The sequence below is a fragment of the Coturnix japonica genome, chromosome 5 (assembly GCF_054131305.1).
Source record: "Coturnix japonica strain WE chromosome 5, WE-NBRP24, whole genome shotgun sequence".
NCBI lineage: Eukaryota > Metazoa > Chordata > Aves > Galliformes > Phasianidae > Coturnix > Coturnix japonica.
Genome location: NC_140667.1, coordinates 7,754,153 through 7,772,907, shown reverse-complemented (window position 1 = coordinate 7,772,907; position 18,755 = coordinate 7,754,153). Strand labels below are relative to the sequence as shown.

Here is an 18,755-nt window from a genome sequence, read left to right as displayed (position 1 = left end):
CAGCACCTGGCAGCAATTAGTGGTGGTTGCCTGCCTTGAAATGGCTCTGAAGAAGTTGGGAAAGGAGCAGATAGGAAGTGTGAGACTTTTTGTCTTTGGGAAGAAAAGGTGAGTGTGAATTCTGTATGTTTTTACTGTTGCTGCTGTTAGCAGTGGGATGATGTCGGCTTGCTTACTTCCAATGCTCTGCTTTGAGAGATGCAGCAGCATTCTAACAGGCTGCAGGAGAAAGCTTTTGAGGCTTGTAGGGTCCCTTCAAAGCACACCAAAACTTAGCATTGACGTGACACCAGCAGTTTAATTGGATTCTGAGTGGATTGTTGGTTTGTTCATGTAGGTGGTAGTGTTCTGCTCTGGGTGCAGATGATGGTATCAGAATGCTTTCTTTTTATTGCATGTTAAACTTTTGTGGTAAGAAAACATCAATTTCTTAAAACGTCAAAGTGGTGTGAATTACAACTTATATCTTATGAGTACTGCTGTACTCTGGTTCTACTTAAGCCTTCATTTTTTATCTTTAAGGGGATTTTTAGTAGAGTTATCTTCATGTTGTTAAGGCTCAGGAATTGTTTGACTGTCCTTTGCTTCTGCTGTGACTGTACCAGAGCTGTGACCTGCACAGCTCAGTGGACCACTCTTTTATCTGTGGTTGTGATACAAAGCTGTTCTGATGCCTGAGGTGGAGGGAGGTGGAGGTTGTTTCAGGAAATATGGTCTCATGCTGGTAGGCTGCAAGTGCCTGTAACTACTTGGCTGTGTGTTTTATTGGCACTGTCTTGGGGAAGGTACATTTACTTATTGATGCAAGAGCCAGACTGGCAGTGGGGAAGAAACAAGTAATTTCTGAGCCTAAGTCCAGGGGTGCTCAGAGATCTGGGAGGGAGGTGTAGGATGCTTTCTGAAATAGAGGTGAGGATGTAAGAAAGGTGATCCTGTCATGTCTCCTTGTATGCTTTTTTTTCCCCCTCAAGCCAAGTTCTGCCAACCTTTACTAATGACATAAAATAGGAAACTGGCGTGTTCTGCCAGTAGTGAGGAGGTGATCGGTGAACGTATTCATGTAGTCCAGCAAAGCTTCTTGTAACTCCTAAGTCAAAATAGAAGACAGTAGGCAAAATTAAAATGGATTCTTCAAGCAAATGAGGATTTTACTGTTTAGCAGCATCTGTGCTCAGCTGTCTCTCATGCTTGCTGTCTGTTGTGGGCTGCAGTCATATTTGCTCTGTTACCTGTGAGTTTATCCTTTAGCTGGAGGGAAGGACTTGAGGGCTTTGAGCTTTGTGTTTGTACTTGCACTTCTCGGGTGTTATTAATGACTGTGCCCCTCCGTGCCAGACTGGGAGTTGTACTGGATCAGAATTATGCTATTCCTACTAAAATGACTTTATTCAGAGCTGAACCGTTCTTCTTCAAGTTTTCCGTGTACACTCTGTGATTCCTGGCAGCTTCTTGGATTCCTCTGCCTGTCAATTGCTCTTTGAACAGCAAAATGGAAAAAAGATCTCACATTCTAAAATAAGTGAGAGAGGTGGTTTTATTTTTTCTTTTTAAATTCTATTTTACCAGCTCTGGTCAAACCACATTTTATTTTCCTCTGTCTGTGCTTTAGCTCAAATGAACTGGGTTATAATCCCAGCTGGAGGAAGGGCCAGGTGGATGTGCTCCAGCAGCAGGGCAGGGCTACCTGTCTGTCCCTTCAGTAGCTGGGGTGCAGCAAGCTGTCACACAGCATGGAAGCTGAGAAGGGAGGGGGTTCTGTATCTCCAGATGTTAGGGTCTGTTTTGTTTTTGTTTGCTTTGTCGCAATAAGTTTCCCTCTGACTGAGATCATGTTATTTCTGTACCAGGGTACAGAGGGGCTGTATGTGTGAAGAAGTCTGAAGTGGGCTGTTGTCACAGTGTGTGCTTGTACCTGAAGGCAGAGCCTCCTTGGCTTTCTATGCTCCATGTTTCCTGTGCTGGGGACAGTTTCTTGGACAACTGTAACCAGATGCTGTAGCATTTCAGGCTGTTTTAAACACACCAGGTCAGCTTAAAGCTTTTTAACCTTGCTCCCAGGCTGCTGATTGAATGCCTGGCGTGTTGCTGTACATCAGCTCTCTCCTGTGCTCACACCAGCTTGTTTGCCTGCGGTGACAGAGTGCTGGGGCTAATTGGAAGCGAGAGGAAAAGCCACGTTTAGTGAGCAGCAACCTGCAGGTGGTGGGTAGCTGTGACCTAGTTGTCAGTGGAATCATCCTGCTCGCTGGAGCCCATGAGCTGTTTTGACAGCTGGAAGGAGCTGACCTCTGTGAGGTATCTGGGAGGAAGTGAAAGCAATGAAGCTGAGGACCTTCCCTGCTGCTGGGAGCTGGCTTTATATTGTGGGTGGAGGGTGAGCTCCCACGCTGTGCTACTGCTCCTGTGAGTGGTTTGGAAGGTAAAGGTGGTTGTACTGGATGTGCAAAGGCTGAATGTGGAAACACAGCTGTACCCTCATGGCTGAGCTGGCACTGGAGGCAGAACTGAGCTGTGTAATATTCTGTACTGCCTGTCCTGTGAGTGGTTTGTGAAGCCATGGGCTTGGACCCTTCCGACTGAGGGCAGGAATGGCTTTGAGCTGGCTTGCTTTCTAGTTATGAGCAGTAGGAAAACAGGCAGCTCTGGGACTGGAAATGGCTCTAGTTCTGAAACTGTGCCAACCCATACCAGTAAGGCCATTTTCCTTGCTTGTGCTGTGATTTTTTTTTCATCGTGCAACAGCAGCTTTGTGGGGTTTTTTTGTTTGTTTGTTTGTTTTGTCCTTCTGCATGGGCAAATAGTACTGAGAGCAGTATACTATAATCGCTGTGCACCAGTGGATCCCTTTTACTCATTACCTCTTGGGGGAGCCAAATCTACCTTTTGCATCCTCTGTCACCAGCAGTGGAGGCAGCAGCTTACAGCCCCCATTCCTCAAAGGAGTTGCCACTCTCCTCTCATGTTCCCCTGGCTGTGTCTGTTACAGCAGGTGCACGAAGCAGTATCTGGTTGCTTGCACAGTGTTTGGGGAGGGCAGAAGGCCAGTTGGTAGCAGCATTACATTAACTGGTGCTTACCTGCTGTGTAAGGGCTTATCATAAAGTAGAGAGGTTTTATTTGCCTCTCAAAGTGTTCAGGCAGGTGTATAAGTGCTATTTCCTCTGCTCTGTGAAACCGTACAACTATGACCAGCAAAGTTTTGCACCAACGTGTTCTAGGACTCCAAAGGCAGTACTACGTAAAATAGAGGTGTGTGCAACTAGTTAGATGGAAAAATTCTGTTTAATCTACTTTCTAGAGCAGAAGTGCTCCAAAGGGAATCTTAGATCTTTGCCTGCTATGACTCTTGAGAACAAGTCGGGATTTGCACTGGTTGTACTGGTACAGTACAAAAGAAAGCATCCCTTGTGCATCATTCCCAGCAGAATGCTTTTAGATCACATCAATCATATGCTTAGAACTGCTTGCGAAGCTCATTTACTGTAGAACTGGATTTCTGGTCTTGCCTCAGCAGAGAGGTGTGCTGCACAGCGCCCTTTGTTTAGGTGTGTGCTGAGAAACTGAAGGAAAGAAACAACCATTAATGGGTCCTCGACAGCTGCACACTTGTTCTGGCTGTATTAATGGCTTCAATTCTGAAGTCCTTAGAATTGGTGTTCTAAGAAGCAAAGTATTTGAGTCCTCCTGCAGGGTAATGCTAAATCCAGAGTTACAGTTCAGGCATTATCCGAACACTGCAGGGGGCTGAAAGATTTATGGGGCAGACTTAGAGAGGGAAAGAAATAGTTATTTCTGGGTCAAATTCTTGCTGTCAGCAGAAAGAAACCTCTGTACGTCTGACTTCACAGATGAGTAAATGCCCTTGCTCTTTGCAGCCTGCTTACAGCAAGCCACTATTTCTGATGAGTAGAATAAGAGGAAGACATTGTGAGTGAGTCTAGCAGCTTTCCATTCAGGTATTCTGTTCTTGGTCATTACTGAAATCGCTGGCTTTGTCATCTGATTGTTAGGGATGAAACCCATGCAGCTGTGGCTGTCTCCTTAGCCTCTGTCTCTGGGGAAAGCTGCGTGTGGGTGACACTTGTGGCCAGGGTTCAGGAGGGCTCCCTGTGCTGCTGCTTACCTGACTGCAGGTGGTTGCCTGTGTGCTCTTCAAACACTGTGCTCTGGAATGAGTCCTGCTACCACCAGAACAAAACAGCAGCCACCTACACCTGTCAGAGCAATCCCAGCCTTGTGGGTGCCAGGGACGTGACATAAGCGTTCCCTGCTCCATCACCTCTTCTTTGTTACTGTTAGAGTGGAGTGGGTCAGACCTTTAACTCCCGAGGTCTGACTGAAATGTGTAGGAGAAGAATCCCAGAATTAGGGTTTTTCTTTCACAACTGCTTCTTTTCAATGAAGGGCACCCAGGTAAACGTCTCTTGAGCAAGGAAAAATGCAAGTTTCATTTATTACACCAAAATAAAGTGTGAACCCAGGACAGGGGAATGAATGCCTCTTTATCCCTTGCTTTGAAGCAGCAAGTTAGGTACGTATACCAAAGCGATGCAAGGTGGTAGAAGTGCAACTGCCTTTTCCACAGAAGTTTTAAAATACGTTTTTGTCGTTGTTAGAGAAGCGGAATAAATAACAGCAGCTCTGTATTTTAAAATTACGTTGTTAATAAAATCCCGGTACATTTACATAAATGACAACAGGAATGTACAATTAACAAAGCATTGTAATATTACAGCAACAAAAGAGGACCTACATTTTTGTACAGATAGCTGGAGCAGCTGCTTGAAAATACCTTCCAAGATAGAGCCATTTGTGGTGGTTTTCAGGCAGAACAGTGATAATTTTGTAGCATCTTTATGGCTTTCTGGTAATAAATAGGGTTACTGAAGCTGGTGATCTTCAGAAGTGGATGTGTACACAAATTGGTGTGTGTGCTCTGACCAGCATGTCTGTCAGATGACTGATTGTAGGCTGATGGTTCTCCTTGCGTGCATTGTGCCTGTGATGCAAACCCCTCAGGAAAGCAGGGATGGCAGGCTTTGGTGAATTTAGTGATGCTATGGTTCATTCTCCATCTATTTAAACCACGTCCACACCTTGCAGTGGAGCTTGTGCCCAGTTGAGCCTACCTCTACCAGTGTGCTTAGTTACACTATAAATTGTTGGATTTTTTAAGTGGTAGTTTCCCACCTTGAAGTGTTGCTTTCTCTTCTCCTTCATCCACCTGTAGCCAATGAGCACATCTTAGTATTTACTTTTGGAGGGTGCTTACAGAGATCAGGGGAACAGCAGAAGGTTGGTGAGAGCAAGGTGTGTGGCTGTATACAACTAACCAGCTTCTTATTTAAAAGGAGGAAGATAAGTGACCTCAGACACAAAACCGCATCTTGAACTGTTTCCTTCCACTTAAGTCAACTAGGAGAATGTTTAGCGCAAGGTCTTTCTGAACAGAAACATCTATCTGCTGTGAGCAAGGAAAAAAGGTGAATCTTGAGTATTTCGGTTGAGGCATCTTGTGTAAGTGCTGCAGCCCAAATGTCAGAGCGCAGCCTACCTCGAGGCAGCAGTCAGCAGTGAGCTGTGCACGGTCTTCCCTGAGGTAGTGGAAACATCACCCCATGGATGAGGATGTGGAGGCAGAGACTTGATTTCAGAGCTTGTACCCCCAGCTTCTCTCCAGAGAGAGAACAAAGCATCAAGCTGTATGTTTCTCATGGTTCTGGGGAGAGTTTTATTGCTTATTTATGCTATCAGACAGTTTTTCAGCTTAGTGATAGCTGCTTCTACACCTGAGTCTTTTAGAAAGTATCTCTTGTGATGTCAGATCTCGCAGATAATGTTCACAAACATGTTTTTAAGGTAACAGTGAATTGGGCTATCAAACCTTTACTGTGAAAGGGTAGACAGTACTTTTTCCTCTCAAATTGGATCCAGATTAAACATTTAGCACAGTGAAACCGTATTGTAAAAGGCTTTCTTCCCTCCCTGCCCCAGCTTGGATCTTCATATTAGGTGTGAAGAGTGTAATTCCAGAGTTAGTAGTTCCTACTCAGCCTCATACATCTACACAATTTCTCCCTCAAGGTGCAAACAGTTCAGGGGAAAACTTATGCCAGAGTCTCCTGCCATGTGTGGAAACTGGTGTTTATTACTGCAGTGAAGGGGTCTGCGTACATCAGCTTCTGTGTTCAGACTGATGACTTGTTGAATGGGCAGTGGTCCATAGGTTTAGAAAACTCCTTCTATGCAGCCTTTCTACAAGTAAAATATCTACACATATGAACTCGGTGGCCATTGTGGTATGTAGACGGATGCTTAAGACTACATATTAGGTGTTAGATCTAGGTAAATTGCCTCACTTCTCTACAGGCCTGCATTGTACTTTGTTTGAATGGCAGCATTGATGTTTTCAGTTGGAGTTCTTTGCTTGCATCCCCCGTTCTTGATCACACTGTTCACACAGTGTAGCTCTGACAGTAGTAGCACAGAGAAGCCAGCTCCCCTCCTTCAGTGGGACGAGGCACCCCCCCCTTGCTGATGGGGTATCTGTTGTAGGGGACTTCCAGCAAGAACTGATGACTCCAGAAGGCAGACAGGAAAGCCTCAGCTCTGCTTGAGGTTGTGTCCCGGTGCAGTTTGAACCAGTGCTTCCGACACAGCCTTGTTCCTGCTTCACACCCTTGAGGTGACATACACAGAATGCAGGCGGCCAGCCAGGGTTGCCTGCAAGTCCCGCAGAGGGTCCAAGCCTTGCACTTTGCTGTTCCTGCTGTAGATCAGCTGTCTGAATGAGTCCTGCTCTAGAAGAGAGCTCATATGTTTGAGGAAGAAGCCTTCACAAAAAGCTGCTAGTTCAGGTGCGTTATGAATCTGCAGAAGAGTACAGTCAGTTAGCTCTTTCTCTATGTCACAGACCTACAGAACGTGCCTGGGCCTAATTTCATTTCCAGTGTTTTCTGAGATTAAAAAAGCAACAGTAATGACTATGGAAAAGAACTCTGGAAGGACCAGTGATGACTGGTGATTTCTTTTGATGCTTTTTGCAGGCACAGGTGTGAGCAGAGAGGCATTTAAGCTTTGTTTAATTTCTTCCCCTGGTGGCCTGCTGCTGGCAGAGCCACGGGGCCTGCAGACCAGTCGCTTCCTCTTAAAGGAGGAGAGCAGCTGCCTGATGAGGTGGCCAAGGTACCTGCTCTGCTGCGCAGGCAAGGAGTACGTGCCACAATGTAAAGTAATGCACTGCCAGATGGTGAGCACAACTCGTGGCAATAGGAAATATGGTTCTGCTAGAGAAAGGAGGTGACTGTAGGAAAATAGGGATTTTGCTCTTCTGAAACATGGTAGAGGGGCAGTCTGGCTGTGATCCAGTTTCCTTCAGAGCTGCTGGGGGCAGCCAGGTAACAGAAGAAAAATGAAGTGTTCAGTACTTGGAAGCACTGTGTACACACACTGGGGTTCTGGGAGCTTTGTGCAAATAGTTATTTAATGAAAAGTACTAAAGGCAAGGGAAGAATGGTCCTTTCCACCTCTCTACTGTTCCATAAAGTTAAAATTTAGGCTGTAAAATGGACCAGCCTGAGTTCCGTGGGGGTTGGAGGGGGGGAAAGGCCAAGCATGATAGCCAGGCAACAAATCAAATCCATGCACCACAATGGGCTAATAAGGGTGCACATCACTGCCCCTAATACTTCTGCTTGTCTTTTAAGGGATCTGATCCTGTGTCTGACAAACTTGTGGGAATGGCAGCTGCTTCCTCAATGATTTTATTGATAATGTAGGTTGGGTTGTTTGATATAAAGGTTTCTGCTTAATTGCAGTACCAAGTGCCTCTGCTGCTCTGAGAATGTGAATCTCTCAGGCTTTACTGGATGATGTTGCTGTTTCAGCACCCCAAGTCATCTCTACACAGCTCTGTAGGGATCTCTCATCGATTTCATACATGATTGCTTTGGATGGAAAAACATACTAGTGTTGTGTAGAACTTCACTGGCTGAAACGTAATACATCATCTCATTTGCGGTTGTGGCTGGGGCAGTTACCAGCATAGCAGGTACCTATTCTACACCCATTATATTTAGTCACTGAAATGAGACTGCTGCTTCATTGTGATTCTCAAATAAGACAGTTTGGCATGTACCTTTGCATATTTATAGATGCTAACAGAGTTTTCCATGCTGATCGTCTGGGCACAGAGGATTTCACAGTGTCTCTGGAGGCCGTCCAGTTGAAACAGGCTGGCAGCCGACAACAGCTATTAGGAGGAGAGAAGCTCGTGAGCCTTGAAAGAGTTAGGGAACGTGGACAGACAACTGACAGTCTCTTCTCTGAACAGTTTGTGACTGCCTCAGTCCTCACGAAGGAGCAGAAAGGCCACTAGCACAGGCTTGTTTCTCCTGCATTGGTGCTGCCTTTTGTCACTATGACAGACAAGACCTAGACTGCTGAACACCCCCTTTTCTCAAAACAAAGTGGAACAGCTGTGCATAGTCTTTAGCAGCGAACTTCAATCTCACCAGACCGCTTGTGACTAAACAGCATTATTGTAAGAGGGCCCGTTTGTAACGGGCAAGTGCTCTTAGTCTGATCTTTGCTGAATCATAAGTAGTGCTGCAGAAATTCCGCTTGTTTCACTTGTTTCTCTGTGATCTTTAAGCCCCTTGCTGTTTGGCTTGCTGCAGGCAGCAGAGCTGTGGCATCAGCTACGCCATCTCTGTGCCCCACCATAAATGCTGCACAGCTTTATTGCTGCCAGCTTCCTTCTCCCAGTACAGAGAAGAGGACCTGTAGAGGAAGGTTTCACCCTGCTCTAGTACCGAAAGCACTGCAGTGGTGTGTTGTTGTTTTTTTCCCCCTTGCATCTTGTGGACGTAATCTCAAATAATTGCTAATTATCATTTCCAAGCAGCTACACTGAATCTCTAAACTTCTCTACTCTTGGACTGCAAGCTTGCTGTTAGCTCCTTGTTTTTGCCTTTCAAAACCTGTTTATGTCCTGGTGCACTTAGCAAGATTAGAAGAAAATACTCTCACCTCTAAGATATCAGTGGTGGGAATTTCCATGGATTCTGTTCCTCCATAGTATAAGTACTGCATCAGCATCTGGAATGGGAAGAAGGCCAGCCGTGAAGCTGTTATCGCTGAAGTCACAGGGGGCTGTGAATGACTGCACTCCCCTTCCTGAGCAGACAGGGATCACATAATGTGCTGGCTCCAGTCTCCACTTGGCTCTTTTTCTGCTGTTGTAAGTTTGCTGCCTTCTAATACTTATTTCTTCTCAGGCTTTGAAGAGGGCCCTACTGAAGCTTTTAAGCTGAGTGATAGCATGTCTCTGATATGAACATCCTTGTACAAACGTTCTTGTTTGGTAAAGCCTCGCAGGCTGGTCACACAGCTGCCAGCTTGCTGGAGCACTGAGTCTGCCATGCCATGAGCATGTGTGTTGCAGGGACCCCCCAGCCACTTGCCTCCCCTGCTGTGCTTCTAATCAGCTTCCAGCCTCATCCCCCACCCCCATTGGGGCAGGAGGAAAATGCCTAATTGTTTGCAGCAATGGCTCTTTGATCTCCATATGCGCACCCCAGCTAAACCAGGACCGCCATATCTAGGGAACAGCTCAGTTTGGTATTGGAAAGGGAAGTCACTCCCCTGTTCTTATACTGTGCAAGCAGGTATGGATGCATGCTGTGCTTACTACTTCTGACAGCAGTGGTAACAAAATTAAGCTTGTACTTGTAAAGTTTTCTTATTTAAGCAATGCAAGCACAGGGAAGGCAAGCTGCTTTCCAGCAGAGCCCTGAACAGAAACTAGAGCTCCAGTGATCCAGTTTGCTGTCCCATCCTCTGAGTACTGTAATTGAGATTACTGTAGAATGTCAGAACCTCTTTAACTAGCCTGATTTTATTTACCATCACATCATCTAGCTTCAGGAAGTATTCACACTGTTTTACCTCTTTTTAATTAGTTGCACTCTTAAGTGAAGCAGAAGTTTCATCTTCAGAAACCTTTTGATGTAAAAATTTGTTAGGGATGTTTATTTAATTCCCTTGATTCTATTTCACTTATTGTTACTTCTGGAGCTGCATAGTTTGGTGTTGGATAGATGGCATCCAAACTTCTATAGCCCCTTTCAATTAGGACCAAGATGTTCCAACAGGCACCTTCCATTCTCTCAATGTGAGGTGATGTTACTGCTGAATCGCAGCTTTGTATTCATCATAGAAAGAGCCTCAGCTCTGTCGTGAAGCGATTTCACAACCCATTCTGCACTTTAGATTTCTCTGTTCTGTACCTTTCATCCAAATGTGAAGTGCAGACCTAGAAAGCTGGAATAACTTAACTGGCACACTTCTCTGCTTGTTTTTGTCCTTGGGTATGTGCTAAGTAACCATCTTTATCTACATCATGAATTTTAGGCCCATTAGACCCAGAAATGTCATAAAAGTGAAGTGAAATTCTTGATTTTGAGCCGTTCTTGAAAAGGATGTCACCGATTTCTGATAACGTGATTTGAATTAATATGAAGCCTGGTAGTCTGCCTGCAAGTAACCTTACCTTTTGGTTAAAAGAGCATGAGATTTGCTCAGAAGCCTTTTACAAGTAAGTGAAGAATGTTTTGCCGGCTCTATGGAAGAGCCAGTTGTCTAGTGAGACTACAAAAATGTAAGCTGTAAGTTTCTGTTTGGATTTAGTCCTAGCTGAAAAGCTTTAGACAGACATCAGACTCATGAAATACAGAGGTTGAATTTAAACCCATCTCTAGTTGTAGATTAAGTCTGGCCCTTGCAGCTTTCCTAGTATGTGAGAAGATGATGAGTAAAGAAGAGGTGGGATATGCTACATACCTTGAAAATATTGTATTTCATATCGCTAATTTCAACAGTCTTGCTTCCGTGGCTGTCATGTTCCGTTTTATTGGTCATCAGAGTCTTAAACCTGAGAAAAATTTTAACAGATTTCTGTATTATTACTTCACACACCCATTGCCTTCTGACAAACAGCATAAGCAAGGTGAAAGAGCTTCCTTTGTTACCATTTTTAAGCTGACAACTGACACATTTCTTTTAATCTAAAGATAATTGTTTTGGAACTTCAGGGGCAAATTAACCAGTAAATTGCACACATCTCCTTCAATCCCATGTCATAATAGTTGAAAACACTTATTTTGCCAGTGCGAGAGATATGTGTGCATACCAACCATGGCTGAAACGTGGAACAATTGTGGCTCTAGCTAGAAAACGGAGGGGGGTAATTAGAAAGGTGTGGAATGCCTGGGTCTGTGCACTCCCAACTACTGCACTGGTTTCTAGGGGTTATTACTGGTCAGTCCATGTCAGAGCAGCCCAGGACTTCCTTAACACGTATAGGAATGACTAGGAAAAACTGAATGGCTAGAAAAACTCATCTTTATGCTGTGTACTTAACATTAGCAAATATGTTAGAGATTGCTCCTGCAGCCCTGAATTATGTCTGCAGTCCATATCCTCAGCAGCTGCATTACTGCAGTGAGTGATTAAGAATTAGTCACAAAAAAAATAAAGAGGGGCCAGAGCTTCCTTTTATATTAAATATAGAGCTGTAGAAAGTGAGTTGTTTACCTGTTAGATGCAGTAACCAGCAGGACTTTGTGTGCATAAAACAGCTTTCCTTCCACTAAGAAAGTCACATCAGACATTTCTTTATTGTTTAGAAAGTGAGGATCTGGTAAGGTAAGAAAACAAGAATGAGGTTTTTGATGATTTTTGGTGTTTTTTTTAAACCATATGTGCTTTAAAAGAAATATTACAAAAGCTTCAGTGTTTGGGTGAGCATCTTACCGAGCCGAGCTGGCAGTGTCTTGCGGATTTCAGGAATACTGGGTATAGGACTGCTGCCATAGCAATGGGTGAAGATGGTTGCGAGCTGCTGATTGATGGAATCATTCTGTGAGGAGGATAGAACAGATAACAATCAGCACTTTGATCTGAGAAAGTTTCAAGCATTTTGTAACAGCTCTCTCAAGGCTTATAGCAACTGCTCCCCTAAGAACAGCCTCTAAACACAAGGACCAGCACATGATCTAACAGTGAACTCTGAAAGAATGCTCTCAGCAACAGTTTACAGGCCAGCCCTCTGTCATGAGATAGTGGTAGGCTATGAGAGAAAAGAAGGAAAATGTTGCTGAACAAGAGCATTGTTCAGAAAGCTCCTAGAAGACACTACTGAGGTAGCCTGAATTGCCTGGTACTGTACTGGTACTGTTACATTTGCACGGTTTCAAAATCCATTTGCTGAACTGCAGTTTTAGCAGAATAGCTTTCAATGATACAGAAATAAATGTCAGTACTGTGAGGGCTGTTTTTATGATTCCCTGTCACTTGGCTGTGTATGAATTTAGATAGATGCTGTCAGGGCCATCTTAACACTGCAGTAACAGGTACTTGGCATATGCACTGGCTCCTGTTTGATGTGTCCTGGTTTATACAATAGCAAAAGACCTGGCTCAAACACTTAATTTTGATACTGTTACAAAACTAAAGATTACTTTGCTGGTTTTGAGGATCTCAAACATAAGCTGTAACCCTTCATTAACCAGTTCCTCATTATAGTCTTCTTCCTTAATGGTGATGAATTCTCGTAAGAGGGTCTGTACAACCGAATAGCGAGATTGGTAGAAGGTTGTCCGTAGCGATTCAATCCACACGTGGAGCTTCCATGGGACTCCTGTAGCCAGACCAAAAGAAAGCTGATGAATACAGAATGAATAGTGAGTAGATACCTCTGTTAGCATGTAATAACACTGAAGTGTTAGCACTGAAGTAGATCTTTACCTATTGCAGATACATTTTTGTCTTGTCATTAAAGGTGACTGAGCTGGGTCACTGACAGATTAAGCGACTTGTCTACAGCAGCAGAGGTCTGGTAAACTGGTCCAGGGCTTTTTGTTGATTGTTAGGGTCCAAAGATTCCTTGTTGTGTGTTTCAATTCATCATTGGTCAGAACCATGGAAAAAAATCTATACTAAACTTGTTTGAATACCTGACCCTACACATAGCATGAGGTCTTTGAAGTTTGTGTGTCTACTGTCAACCACAAGAAAAGCTGCTCTTTTCTGCCTTCAGATCAAATCTGTTCTTTCACCTCTAGATGAGATCAGTGTAACCCCTGATGTTACCTTTATATTAAAGGGGCTAGCCTTATAAACAGCGTACGTGAGGGAGAGAGATGCCCCTTGCTTTTGATTATTAGGAACAGAAGTGGACATGCCAAATCGGTGGGAATTTGAAAAACTAGAGAAGCCTTAGATCTTGTTTAAAATTACATACAGCTGTTTCCCAGAAACTTAGGATAGATTTCCAGTTGGGGTTGCGGGCATTTGTCCAAATGAAATGGGGAAAAAGCTTCACTTCTGAGTGTGCACAAGACTTAAAAAATAAATGAGGATAACGCCTTACCAAGTCCTCTGAGCTCCATGGTGATGTCTACGTAGCCATGCTCAGCGCTATAATACATGGCCTCTTGCAGAGCCTTCATTCTTGTTTTACATAACTTCACCTGGCCCTCATTGGAGCTGCCCTGGCTGGAGGTGTCACTCTCCACTCCCTCAGCCAAAATCTCTTCCAATGAGAGGACATCTCCCTTCAGTTGCTGGGGCTGGGTCAGGAGCTTGCGCAGAACGTTCCTGAGGAGAAACAAGTAGTATTGCTTATTAATAAATGAAATAGCAGTAATTCAGGCAGGACTGATGTGATTTGGTTTTAGAGGTATGGCTTAGCAAATGGAAAATCTTCCCAAAGACAGAGTTGGGCTTTGACAGGCATCTCACTGATACAGAACAGCATTTAAAACTCTTTCCTTCCTCCCACCACAAGATAGAAATTGATGGCCCTATAGCCTGGACAAATTAATGCAATATGCTCTTGTACCTTAGCAGTAGCAGGGCATGCTTCAGAGGGTTGGGGCAAACTGATTTTTATTGCAGCCTATGCTTTGGCACACTTCTAGAAGCACACTTCCTTCTGCCATCTCTATCTGTGGTAATAACTTAAGCTCTCTGCTACAAGCCTTGCTGTTTCCCCAACTGACCAACTTCAGCATTGTTGTTTTAGTTAGCATTGCTTTCTGTACCAGTAAATAGAAACCATTAAAAAAAAAAGATAGTTCTGCCTCACTAAATCCAGGGAGAATCTTCTGGTTTGGAATTTCACCGAGAAGTTACAAGAAAGGTTTTACTGTGTCCAGACACCCACTTTAGGCTGCTTGCATCATTGGTCTCCCTGCAGACAGCTGCAGACAGCTGCAGCAGACATTCTCATCCCTGGGAGTCCACCCAGACACGCAGCTGTGACACCGCACTGCCACTAGCGGGTGCTCTCCTTGCACCCACACGACTCCATGTGACCAGAACTGCAGGCTTTCCATCACCCTCTCCCACCCGACTGGAGAATAAGCCTTGAATTTCAGTTTGTATGGTTGGATGTCACAGCAGGTTGTGGGAGGGGAACGGAGTTGGGATCAGATCCGTAGTTTCACACTGTAACTAACAGCATTAGGCTGTTCCAGCTCTGCTGAGTTTGGGCCTCATTTGAACTTGGGATGTTTTCCCTGGTGTAGCCAGATGTGTGGCGTGCCTGGAGGTGCGCTTTTGGCTCTGCTCTAAAGAACATCCATGTGCCAACAAGGTAGCTGCTACTGAGCATGTTGCCATAAAGGTGTGTGGTAACACTGCGGGAGCCCCCTGATTATCAACTCAGCCCCTCTCTGTGGGCGGCATGAGCCTGTTTTAATTGGCTCGTTATGCTGACATTTCTCTGGGAATTGAAGAATTTCTGGATGAGTTTGTACATAATGTCTTATTTCTAAATAACCACCCTGCAAGCAGGGTTAGAAAGCCTAGTCTAGCTATTCAGTGACTGATCTCTTGGCCGGTCATCCAGAAACCAGTGATACATTCAACTGAATTCTGTAGCTGTTTATTTTTGTCACTTCTTAATATGATCGGAATCTGTCTCAATATCATGAATATCATCTTTGCAGCTATCCCATAGGTGGAATTTAATCTGTGAAAATCTTGCATGATTTTTTTATTTTTCCTCAAAGGGCTGCAACAGAAAACAGCTACTGGTTTAAAGAATCAGTCCCCCCCAGCACTACCTACATCATAATTGGAATAATCAAAGAAACTAAGCAGAGCTAAAAAAAATGGTTGCTATCAACACAGCCTTAACACCATCTTCTGAACTGCACACCTGTGGATTTGGACATAAGATAAGCAATACACCTACAGCATGTCAGCCTTACAAGAGGTTTTTTGCCTGAACACGAATGGAGCTTTACCTGTGTCCGTGTGCAGCTGAATGACTGAAACAATTCATATCCTCATGAAGTGAAGATGACATGCCATTGACTTCCAGCATACTCAGGAGGGGATCGGCGCCTCTGCTTAGCAATAGGCTGACCAACTCGTAGTTCCCTAGGGAACAATTAACAGAAATAGCATGTCTCTTAATTTTCTGAAATGTAACTCAGGACTGTTATCAGACGAAGTATACCAGCAGCTTTTAGGCTGCCAACTAAGGCTTTCAAACCACCCCGTAAGCATGCGTTAAGCTTCATGACATCTCTGAGAAGAATGGAGTCACAAAGCAGCTAAATGACAAAAGAATGTGCAACTAGCTACAGGCAGAAACTGGTCTGGCACTTCCAGTGCACACAAGCAGCCTCAGCTGTTCAGTTGGTGGGTGAGGTTAATGGAGAAGGCCAGAAGGGGGCTGCTGACCACGGCTTCCACCTTGCAGACAGGTATACTGGTGCAGTTCACATTCACCTGGGCTCTTTTCCACTGTTTTCATAAGATACAGCATTGAGGGGTGGCAAGAGACCTTGCACAATGTGTGTCTTCCACTATGGAATGGGGGGAGGAGGCCATATTTTTTTATCATTTCAGTAAAGCTTGGAGCAGATAAGGCAGAGATTTGTGTTGATGAAGGCACAAAAATAGAGCAGAAGGAAATAAAAGGGGGAAAAAAAGCTAGAACTTGAATGCTGAAAAACAACAGGTACTTTTAGACTAGCACAGACTTGTTGATAGAATGCTAAAATCTTTACAGAGCTAGGTAGAAATGCAGAATTTTACCCATCTTTAATAAATTAATCAAACAAATGTCTTTATATAGCAGTTTTTCTTTCCTCAGGCTGAATTTAAACTTGTTAATTTTTGCATCTGGAAGTTATTTAGATCCAAGACATGCCTAGGCTAGACAGTAGCTGTTTTATGTTTCTTCACAGAGCCCTGTGCGAAGGAGGAGCTGTTTCAGCTAAGCATGGAGGCTGCAGGCAGGAGATAATAGTTGGTACTACTGGCAGAAGTGGGCTCTCATTTAGTGCCCGTCAGCTGTTGCACATGATTGCTGTCAGTCACTGCCAACTCAGGTTGAGTTCATATTAGTGGTTTAGAAATGAAAAAGAAAAAATGCTGATTAGCTCCTAGTGCTGCCCCTTTGGTATCTTTGCTGTATCTTGCAGTACCTGCAGACCACAGTGCAGGGCAAATCCTAATGCATTTTACAGATCCCTGAACCAGGCATCAATCAGTAGTGCTGGTTTTGTGACAGCAAAAGACAGAGCATGCCGTGGTTGCATGTAACTTACCTGCTGCTGAAGCCAGTTGAAGTGGGGTCTCAGCGTAGTTGTCTTCTCCACTGTTGACAGCAGAGCCCTCAACGTGGGCACCAGCATCCAAGAGTAGCTGCAATAGATGCATTAAAAACAAGGATTTGAGAAAACAGCAGTGCAGCGATGCACACCAGAAAAGGCTGTGTGCTAGGAAGGAAAACCAGAAGATTCATGATGTGTGCATGCACACAAAGGGAACATCTCAAAGGCAAAAGCCTTTTTGCAGGGCAAGTTTCTCATGTGTGTCTTTGATCATCCTAGGGCTAAAGCCTCTTCACAAATGTCAGTTCAGAGATTTCTTTTCTTTTCCTTTACTGTACTTTCAGCAGTGAGTTTATGCTTAAAAAAAAATAAAATTCTCAGCTGACATCTCTTATTATGAACTTGGTTTTACTGCTTGTAATTTCCCAACTCAAAAGAGCTCTGCAGTCAGAGTGTCTCTTGAGCATAGGGAGTTCATCTTATTTAGTCTCATGATGTGGGCAGGAAGCAGGATACACCTTCAGGGAATTAACCCTGGAGGCCAAACATAGCCCTTGGTCTCTCCCAAGCCTTGTGGAGCCTGTCTAAGAAGGCTCTAGCAGCCTTAGTGATTTGCCATGCACGGAAGTGGCTTTCTTTGAACACACCAAGCTACTCACAAGGCAACTGCAAATATCCTAGATAAAGGAGTGGTTATGCATCTCCTATGGCCAAGCAGTGCTGGCAGTCAGCAGCAGAGGGGCGCTCACTCAGAGCAGCACCACTGTAGCAACATTGATGAGCACTGTGCTCCAGCCAGCAGCAGAGGTTCTTCCTCTGAGCGTGAGTGTCCAGATGGCTGTGACGGGTAACGCTGTCACAATTAAGCAGTTTCGGCCATCCCTGATTAAAGGCACTGGCACATACATTCACATTTTTATTATAAAACTAGAAGAGTTTTGTAGGGCTTGACAATCGGTTCATTGGCTAGTTTGCCAATGAATAGCTGAGATGCCAACTATTTCAGGTAATTATCCTATGGTAGGCCTTACCTGGAACAGTGATTTCATACACAGAATCAAGAGAAATCTCTCATCAACCCTTTAAAAGATGCTTGCTGAAGGAAAGATTTTGTGTAATCCTTAAAAATTTTAAAGCAAACAATGGTGGGTATGCAGTCCTGTAGGAGCTGTGATCCATCTGGCTACAGCTCCTAGGAGAATCACACCCTTATCTCTCATGTAAATTAAGGCTGCCCAGCCCTTGCAGTACCAAAGGCTGTGTTGGCAATTTGCCACTTGAGATCAAGTATTTGTAATTATTTACAAACATATACAAAACGTGACTATACAACCCCCATTTGCTTACATCTTTTTTTCCCTTTGAGCAGAAGGCAAATTAAATTCAGCAGTCACTGTCTTGTTTTGCTATTGGTTTTGAGTTCCCCTTGAAGTCTGAGCAGAATATCAAGGATTACACTCTATTCTGCTGCCCTTGCATTTATTCCATGGAAGAGGGAGCAGGGTGTGAGGATGCTTAAGCACTTCAGTCCCTCAGTATCTTGGGCAAAGAGTCCTGACCGAAGACTTTCTTCTGCTTACCTGAACAACAGATATATGCCCATGTAACACAGCAAAGGTGAGAGCAGTCCAGTGCCGGCTGTCAGGATGGACTGAAGGGTATCGTGGAGAGGTACTGGGAACCTGGGCAAGGAAACCAGGTAGTTATTAACCACTGCAGCATCTGTCTTCCATAATCTTCAGATTTCCACATAACTGGCTCTCCCTTTGAAAATGATGGCCCCAGGGAGCAGTAACAAATACCATTTAGTAAACACTGCCAGCACAGCTCACTCTGTCCGGTCCTCTGGGCATTTTTAATGGGCTTACTGGTTTCTCCTAGTGGCAGCTCTTTAAGGAAGGAGGCCCCTTCACCCCACCATGCCTATTAGACATGCCAGTAAGTGCTCCAAGAAGTCCTGAAGGTATTTTCCCCTCTCCCAAACCTCTGAAGCAGCAACTTCTGAAAGAAGTGCCTTGCCCTCAGATTGTGGCAGAATCTTCCAGAAACGAAGACCTCAGTTAGTAGGAGAAATTTGATAGTGATTTAATTACTGCTCTCCCTAATTTACAGACTAAGGAT

The 18,755-nt window shown here is 44.3% G+C and overlaps 1 protein-coding gene across 1 annotated transcript in view; it reads right to left on the bottom strand.

Annotated features, from left to right (window-relative positions):
* Window positions 1-4,424: 4,424 nt before the first annotated feature.
* Window positions 4,425-18,755, bottom strand: part of ABTB2 (ankyrin repeat and BTB domain containing 2) — a 126,472-nt gene continuing 112,141 nt past the window's right edge. Inside the window, exons 7-17 of the mRNA XM_015863534.3 lie at window positions 18,215-18,316; window positions 16,629-16,725; window positions 15,315-15,450; window positions 13,433-13,659; window positions 12,522-12,700; window positions 11,815-11,920; window positions 11,596-11,698; window positions 10,843-10,933; window positions 9,031-9,099; window positions 8,138-8,251; window positions 4,425-6,870 (exon numbers count right to left, since the gene is read on the bottom strand). Coding sequence (XP_015719020.2) covers window positions 6,673-6,870; window positions 8,138-8,251; window positions 9,031-9,099; window positions 10,843-10,933; window positions 11,596-11,698; window positions 11,815-11,920; window positions 12,522-12,700; window positions 13,433-13,659; window positions 15,315-15,450; window positions 16,629-16,725; window positions 18,215-18,316 — 1,422 coding nt within the window. The 3' untranslated portion in view covers window positions 4,425-6,672. The remainder of the gene's footprint in view (window positions 6,871-8,137; window positions 8,252-9,030; window positions 9,100-10,842; window positions 10,934-11,595; window positions 11,699-11,814; window positions 11,921-12,521; window positions 12,701-13,432; window positions 13,660-15,314; window positions 15,451-16,628; window positions 16,726-18,214; window positions 18,317-18,755) is intronic.